This window comes from Coenobita brevimanus, chromosome 17 (genome assembly GCF_032717465.1).
Source record: "Coenobita brevimanus isolate Jiangsu-jjx chromosome 17, ASM3271746v2, whole genome shotgun sequence".
Lineage (NCBI taxonomy): Eukaryota > Metazoa > Arthropoda > Malacostraca > Decapoda > Coenobitidae > Coenobita > Coenobita brevimanus.
In genome coordinates this window covers 9,667,068-9,675,586 of record NC_136970.1, presented here as the reverse complement: position 1 = coordinate 9,675,586, position 8,519 = coordinate 9,667,068, and the positions used below count along the sequence as shown (strand labels likewise).

Genomic DNA, 8,519 nt, shown 5'->3' with positions numbered 1-8,519 from the left:
TTGATGGTAGTGATGATGATGATGATGATGATGATATTGATGGTAGTAGTGATGATGATGACGATGATGATGATGATGATGATGATGATGGTGGTGGTGGTGGTGGTGGTGGTGGTGGTGGTGATGATGATAATGATGATAATGATGATAAGAGACAGGCAAGCAACAGAAAGCAGTAGAAAAACAAGGAAATGAATTGAGCAACAAGAGAGTCACTGGACTGCCTCAAGATGAAAAGAAAGCCATGAGAGAGAGAGAGAGAGAGAGAGAGAGAGAGAGAGAGAAAGCGTAGTGGATAAGGTAAAAGAAAATGGCAAAAAAGATTAAAGGAAAGGAAAAGGCATTAACAAGAACGTAGACAAAACAAAGAGAGAGAGAGAGAGAGAGAGAGAGAGAGGAGAGGCGGAATAAACTGTCACTGTCTCAATAGCCTAAGTTTCGGGAATGAGCACCGCGGCCCTCAAACCACCTCACTTCTCAGAAACCTTCAGAAAATTCCATTCACTGGGATAATACCACACACACACACACACGCACGCACACACACACACACACACACACACACACACACACACACACACATCCAGGTAAACAGAGATAAAGAAATGGGAAAACTCTCTCTCTCTCTCTCTCTCTCTCTCTCTCTGTAATTTTTATAAAGAATTCCATACTGATTATTTCTGTAACTATGTGGGTGTAAGTAATGTTGATGAGAGAAAGAGGGAGAGAGAGAGAGAGAGAGAGAGAGAGAGAGAGAGAGAGAGAGAGAGACCAGACCTGCTTGACTCCATTTTCGGCTCAGAGAAGTTTTCCTAGTGTAGAGCCGAGCTGATGGGGTGTCGAAGAGGTTTTGTGAGACAGAGACAGAGACAGAGAGAGAGAGAGAGAGAGGCAGAGAATTTTCCTACTTTTAATCTCTTTGTCTATCTGGAAGTGTGTGTGTGTGTGTGTGTGTGTGTGTGTGTGTGTGTGTGTGTGCTTACGTGCGTGTTTGAGCCGTGTTAGTGTGTAAGTGTTAACCAGCGTCAATGCATACATGTGTGTGTGTGTGTGTGTGTGTGTGTGCAAGCGCAGTAGGAGAGAAATTATATGTTACACAATGTTCTTCTTCCTCGCATCACAAAATATAAGTCTTGTAAAGGAGTTTTGATACACGCATGGTAGACTGTTTTGGTGTGGTTGTCTTGGTGTGGTTGTTGGTGTGGTTGCATCTTGGTGTGGTTGTTGGTGTGGTTGCGTCTTGGTGTGGTTGCATCTTGGTGTGGTTGCATCTTGGTGTGGTTGCGTCTTGGTGTGGTTGCATCTTGGTGTGGTTGCATCTTGGTGTGGTTGCGTCTTGGTGTGGTTGCGTCTTGGTGTGGTTGCATCTTGGTGTGGTTGCGTCTTGGTGTGGTTGCATCTTGGTGTGGTTGCATCTTGGTGTGGTTGCATCCTGGTGTGGTTGCATCCTGGTGTGGTTGCGTCTTGGTGTGGTTGCGTCTTGGTGTGGTTGCGTCTTGGTGTGGTTGCGTCTTGGTGTGGTTGCGTCTTGGTGTGGTTGCATCTTGGTGTGGTTGCATCTTGGTGTGGTTGCGTCTTGGTGTGGTTGCGTCTTGGTGTGGTTGCGTCTTGGTGTGGTTGCGTCTTGGTGTGGTTGCGTCTTGGTGTGGTTGCGTCTTGGTGTGGTTTTGTTTGTCTATACGATGCATCTTTTTGTTGTTGTTTTTGTTGTTGTTTTCATTTGACGGAACTGTGCTACTACTTTAATACTACCTCGTGCTGGCGTAAAATTTGATGGTCCTTGTGAAGTATGAGTCTCCTTGGTCACTAGTCAAATCAACCCTCCAATCCACCTACACCTTTATATCAAATGAGGTGAAAGGAGTTAGGGATCTTTGTCACGTGAGAGAAATTGATGTATAGTAGTAGTAGTGGTAGTAGTAGTAATAGTAGTAGTAGTAGTAGTAGTAGTAGTAGTAGTAGTAGCAGTTTGTATAACCGGGCAGCTCCACCGAACAGTCATATAGGTGCCACCACGTGAAGGCACCTTATATTGTCCTTAAGCCCTTCAGTCTCATAATATAGCTTTCATTTTACTTTGTATCAAAATTTTTGATGAGGGACGCCTTCATGTGGTGGCACTGATATAACCAGGCGGCTCCACTGCCTGGTTATAATACAATCCCTATTTTACCTCCCAAACCCCCAAAAGGAGGATGGTAAACTGCAGGGAGACAGTTTAAGCCGGCAGTCCACTAGGTTCATATTTCAAAGAGCTATATTAAGACGAAAAACTATATCAAGATGATTTATTGATCTTAGGAAAAATCTTAAAGGCTGGAGGGGTTAATAGAGTGCATATCTAACCCCTCCGGTTCAAAAAATCTCTCCTAAGCTGAACAAAATCGTCTGGAGATAGTAAGAACTCTCTCTCTCTCTCTCTCTCTCTCTCTCTCTCTCATTAACATTATTTACATCCTCATAGTTACAGAAATAGTCAGCATGGAATTCTTCTTAAAAATTACAGGAAATTCGCCATGATCTTTCTCTCTCTCTCTCTCTCTCTCTCTCTCTCTCTCTCTCTCTCTCACACACACACACACACACACACACACACACACACGTCATGCAGTGCTCAATAATACATAATCAATATACTTTGTGAGTCCTGTCCCTTGTGAAAGACAACCTTCAAAATTCCAGTTACTCTTTACTGATAATACACATGGAGAGAGAGAGAGAGAGAGAGAGAGAGAGAGAGAGAGAGAGAGAGAGAGTGGTGTGTATGGTGTGATGTGGTGTGGGGTGGTGTAATGTGATAGTGTGGTCTGATGTCGTGTGGTGGTTTGATGTGGTGTGTGGTGTGGTGTGAGATATGGTGTGGTGGTGTGGTGGTGTGGTGTGTGGTGGTGTGAGGTAGCTTGGTGCTGTGATGTGATGTGGTGTGATGGTGTAGTGTGGTTTAGTGGTGTGGTGTGGTGTGGTGGTGTGATGTGGTGTGTGGCGTGATGTAATGTTGTATGTGGTTTGATATGGTGTGGTGTGTTGTGGTGTGGTGTGGTGGTGGTGTGGTGTGGTATGGAGGTGTGATGTAATGTTGTATGTGGTTTGATATGGTGTGGTGTTGTGGTGTGGTGTGTTGTGATGTGATATGTGGTGATATAGTGGTGCGGTGTGGTGTGGTGGTGTGATGTGGCGTGTGGTGTGGTGTAATGTTGTATGTGGCTTAATATGGTGTGGTGTGTGATGGTGTGGTGTGGTGGTGTGATGTAATGTTGTATGTGGTTTGATATGGTGTGGTGTTGTGGTGTGGTGTTGTGGTGTGATGTAATGTTGTATGTGGTTTGATATGGTGTGGTGTTGTGGTGTGGTGGTGGTGTGGTGTGGTGGTGTGATGTGATGTGGTGTGATGGTGTGGTGTGGTGTGATGGTGTGACGTGGTGTGGTGGTGTGGTGTAATGTTGTATGTGGTTTGATATGGTGTGGTGTGTTGTGGTGTGGTGGTGGTGTGGTGGTGTGATGTGGTGTGGTGTTGTGGTGTGGTGTGGTGTGGTGGTGGTGTGATGGTGTGTTGTGGTGTGGTGTTGTGGTGTGGTGGTGGTGTGGTGGTGTGATGTGGTGTGTGGTGTGATGTAATGTTGTATGTGGTTTGATATGGTGTGGTGTTGTGGTGTGGTGTGGTTTGGTGGTGTGGTGTGATGTGGTGGTGTGATGTGGTGTGTGGTGTGATGTAATGTTGTATGTGGTTTGATATGGTGTGGTGTTATGGTGTGGTGTGGTGTGGTGGTTGTGTGGAGGTGTGGTGGTGTAGTGGTTTGGTGTGGTGTGATGGTGTGATGTGGTGTGTGGCGTGATGTAATGTTGTATGTGGTTTGATATGGTGTGGTGGTGTGGTGGTGTGGTGTGGTGGTAATAATGTGGCTGTGGTTGTTGCGGTGTCTTGGGGCGCTGCTGCTGAACAGTTCACCTTGTCTGCAGTATTCCACCGACTTCTGAATTCCGTCGCGAGTTGCAAGGTATATGAGTGTCCTGTAATTCCTTTGTTCTTCTTCACTCTTATCTTAATGTCTGCACGAAACCTAGCCCAGTCCCCCTACGCTCCTGATAAGGCATGATGATGATGATGATGATGATGATGATGAGAGAGGATGAGGAAGATGGTGATGTATGATGATGATGAGCAGCAGGAGCAGGAGAAGAAGTAAAAGAGGTGGCTGAATCGGTAGAGAGGCGGCCTGCAGTCCTAATGGACCCAGGTTCGAATCCCGGCTGGGGCAGGGAACAGTTTCAAGATCTAATGGACCCAGGTTCGAATCCCGGCTGGGGCAGGGAACAGTTTCAAGATTTGAATATCCTAAAAGTAGACTTTTCTGATCTACCAGATGACCCGCCGACATGTCGTAAAAATACCCCCGCTAATACCAATACACCAATCCTGTATGAGACAGCCCTAGCATGTATTCAATATGGATGGTGGGTGTTAGCGCCGAAGTGGTGACATGTGGAGGTGTAGGAGGACTACTGGGCCTTGGGATAGGTCACTGCCCCCGAGAAATAGGCCCTGAAGCCTTTGCCCAGAGTCGGACACGTAAAAAAAAAAAAATTGTAGTAGTAGTAGTAGTTCCAACTCCAGGCTCATGTGAACGTGAACCCATTGAACTGCAAGCTGAAACCTTGATGGTGAGGGACGTTTGCACAATCAGGCAGCTCCTTCACCCCGTTATATCAGTGCCACCACACGATTCCATCCCCAGCATCATAGTGACATGAAATTACCTGGCAAGGCTTAAATAGATCTGGTGAGCCTATCTGAACCTGTTTGAACCTTTTTACTTTGATTTTCTTTTATATGATGCGTCTGGGAGAGGAGAGACGGACATGCCCTAAGTGTGAAGCAGACGCAGTGGAGGTGTAGACTAATTTTTGTTCTTGATTGTACAGTAAATACAAAATTGGGCACGTAGTTAGGCCTGTGAGTTAGAGCCAGGATTCCGGGGGCTTCAACGCTGTGTGGATGAGGGTGTGGCCCATTTCCCAGGGATTTTGTCGATAATTTTTTTCTTTTCTATCTTCCTTGTTTTTTTTTTTTTTTTTTCGTCTATCGTGGTTTCTCATTCCATGCTTTCTTCACCCTACTAACAAACTAGTTAGATTTATAGGGAGATCATTTGCGTTCAAATCTGAAAATACTGTATAACTCTTACCCTGTTCCGTTCCTTGGTGCGTCCACATCTAGAGTACTGTGTGCAGTTCTGGTCACCGTATTACAGAAAAGACATAGAGAAATTAGAGAGAGTGCAGCGACGAGTAACAAAAATGATACCCAGACTAAGGAAATATCATCCGAGGAGTGATTAAATGAGCTAAAGTTGTTTAACCTATCAAAGCGCAGACTACGAGGGGATCTGATTCAAGTATTCAAGATTATTAAAGGAATTCATAATATGGATGTTGACAAGTACTTTGCAGTTGATCGTTCGAACTATACTAGAGGTAATGGGTATAAGATTATTGGAAAGCATTGCCAGTCTAATGAAGCAAAGCATTTTTGCTTTAACAGGGTTGTTAACATTTGGAATAAACTGCCCAGGGATGTCGTTGACTGCTGTACAGTGGTGACATTCAAAAATCGCATGGATAAGTGTCTTACTGTACTTCAAATCCCCATTTAAACGCATTCATGACTGAATAATAATGTAAGCTGTTTTTCTCTATTTCAGATCGTAATGAAACTATAGCATGGAAATATGTAATTTGTGATGCTTTAGAGAGGTCAGGTTATAAGCATGATTATGATGATGATGATGAGGAGGAGGAGGAGGAGGAGGAGGAGGTAGAGGAGAGCAGGAGACAAAGGATAATAGCAATGATGTTGATGATAGTGATGATAATGGTGAAGAGGAAGAGGAGGGGGAGGCATATATAATTGTAATGATGATGATGATGATGATGATAGTGATGATGTAATTTTTTCATGTGTTTTATAATGAACTAATTTAATTTCATACAAGAGTACTATATATTAATCTCATTACTCAGCCACGGTAGTCTGTTAATTTATTCCTACTATTTCCAGACGATCTTGCTCAGAGTAGATTTTTTTAAAGCTGCGCTCAATGGTGTCACAGTAGGAAAGGAATTATTCGAATGTTAAAGAGACAAAGAAAGAAAAAATAGAGAGAGCAAGTTCCCAAACCCGCCACTAGTGCATCATGGCGCTGGAGTATAAACCTGCCCTCAATTTCGGCTGAACTGTTTGATTTCACACTAGGAAAACTCTTATTTGAAGGTTAAGAAGAAAAAAAAGAAGAAAGGAGAAAAAAGTATGTAGTCTCGCGCCCTTCAAGTTTCCCAAACTGGCCGCTGGTGTATTACGGCGCTGTGCAGGAGGTATAAATAGAGGGGGACGGCCGAAGGAGTCACAGTCAGAGGCCTACAAGCACAGTTAAAATATACTCTCTCCTGCTCTCTGATCTCCAATAGTCCAAGATGGTGAGTCTGTGGATTAAGTATGGTGCTCCTTGAGTTAACAAAGAATTTCTTGTTATTAGGATTAGTTGGTGAGTTTCTGGATTATATACGTCGCTCCTTAGCAAAAAAAAAAAAAAAAAAAATCCTGTTATTGGAGTTAGTATGCCTGATAGACGGACTAATAGAGCACCATAATAATAATAATAATAATAATTAATAAGGGGCTTCAGAAAATAAAGGGTTTCCTCTTAAATGGTGCCTTACTGACCAAAAATTTTATTAGACTGCTACGATTTTCTTTGGGCCTTTACCTACTTAGGACCATATTGTATTTTTTTTTCTTCCAAATGCTTTAAAAATTGGGGTGCCATTTCTTCATTTCTCTCTCTCTCTCTCTCTCTCTCTCTCTCTCTCTCTCTCTCTCTCTCTCAGCTTTTGCGAGGAGGGTCTTAAGTCTTGGATTTTTTCTTTTTTGGTGGACTTTTTTTTTTTTAAGAGAGAGAGAGAGAGAGAGAGTGTGTGTGTGTGTGTGCCAGCGATGATGACAATGCCAATAACAATAACACTGATAATAATAATGACGTCTCTTTCTTTCTTTATCTTTACTTCTTTGTCACTTTATTTCTTTATCTATCTTGCAGGTTAGCCCAGGTGTGGCACTGGTGGTTGTGGTGGTGGTAGCTGTGGTAGGGGAGGCCAATGGATGTCAATATTGGTGCAAGAAGCCTAGTGGTGCTCGGTACTGTTGTGGTGTGGCTGGGAAGAGATACGCTGATCCCGGCCCTGGTGAGTAGATACACTGATAGATAGATAGAAAGTGAGAGAGAGAGAGAGAGAGAGAGAGAGACAGAGAGAGAGAGAGACAGAGAGAGAGACGTAGATGGAAAGATAGAAAGGTAGATGGTTCACTGGACTGATAGATAGATAGATAAACAGAGAGGTATATGGATAGACAGAGAGAGAGAGAGAGAGAGAGAGAGATGTAGATGGCTCACTGGATGCACAGATAGACAGATAAACAGAGAGGTACATGGATAGACAGAGGTGGAGAGAAAGAGGTAGATAGATAGACGGAGGTAGAGAGAAAGAGGTAAATGGATAAATAGATGGATGGATAGATGAACAGAGACGGATAGATGTAGCCATAATTTTCCCGCTTTCTCGTGTGGTGGATAGGCACTAATTCATCCCTCTTCTTCTGCCATCCAGACAAGCCCGGCCAGTGCCCTCCTATTCGCGGCTCCTGCCCTGAGTTCGTTAGGATAAGCCCCGAGGTAAGAATGAGTAGTAGTAGTAGTAGTAGTAGTAACAGTGGTGTAGTAGTAGTAGTGCCTTTGTTGTTACTGTTGGCTCGAAATGAACGGATCTTGAATTTGGCTCTCTTTTGTATTGTTTTTGTTTTTTTTCTTGGAAGGAACTGTTATTGCGGGCTCAGCCTTTGGTTCCTTCTTCCTCGAATTAAAAAAAAAAAAATCTAAACGTGAACTCAGTGGACTCAAATTTGTCTAGACTCCTATCCCCCTTCACAGCTCCCAACTGTCTAGCCTCCCCTCCCCCTTCACAGCTCCAATCCTCCCTTCCACCTTCGCAGCTCTCAACCTTTTTTTACCATTTCAGGTGTGCCCCCACGACCAAGCCTGCCCTGGTGCCCAAAAATGCTGCTTTGACACATGCCTTGACCACCACGTATGCAAGAGTATCCCCCCACCATATGTCGTCGGTTAAGCACTTCAGGAAATTTGACTGGATGAAGGCGGAAGGGCATTGGAAAGCTGTTAGACTGTTTTTCTTTATTCCTTTTCTTTTTTTCACTTGAGTCGCGGTTGAATTGAAGTTGATGAGTATTAGTCATGAGCTGCAAATTTATCTCCTTGGTTGGTAGTCAAAATCAACCATCCATACTGATAATCTCCTTGGTTGCTAGTGAAATCAGCCATCCACTCTGACTACACCTGGCCATCAACTGAGCTGAGAAAGGTTGGGGATGTTTATCTGGTAACGGCTCCTCCTTAGCGATTTATTTGGCAAACTAAATCTTGATATTCTTATGTATGCTACTTACGCTTTTG

General features: G+C 43.8%; 1 protein-coding gene across 1 annotated transcript; it reads left to right on the top strand.

The window, feature by feature from the left end:
• The first annotated feature begins 6,413 nt into the window (after positions 1–6,413).
• Positions 6,414–8,190, top strand: LOC145391196 (uncharacterized). The gene is made up of 4 exons (XM_080265874.1): positions 6,414–6,471; positions 7,092–7,236; positions 7,660–7,724; positions 8,068–8,190. Exons 1-4 carry the CDS (start codon positions 6,469–6,471, stop codon positions 8,173–8,175), a joined length of 321 nt encoding a protein of 106 aa, XP_080122000.1. The 5' UTR covers positions 6,414–6,468; the 3' UTR covers positions 8,176–8,190.
• The last annotated feature ends 329 nt before the right edge of the window (positions 8,191–8,519 follow it).

Excerpts from the sequence above, each read along its gene's own strand:
- LOC145391196 (XM_080265874.1), top strand. Across the intron at positions 7,237-7,659 it reads ATACGCTGATCCCGGCCCTG|ACAAGCCCGGCCAGTGCCCT; the intron begins GTGAGTAGATAC and ends TCTGCCATCCAG. Across the intron at positions 7,725-8,067 it reads TCGTTAGGATAAGCCCCGAG|GTGTGCCCCCACGACCAAGC; the intron begins GTAAGAATGAGT and ends TTACCATTTCAG.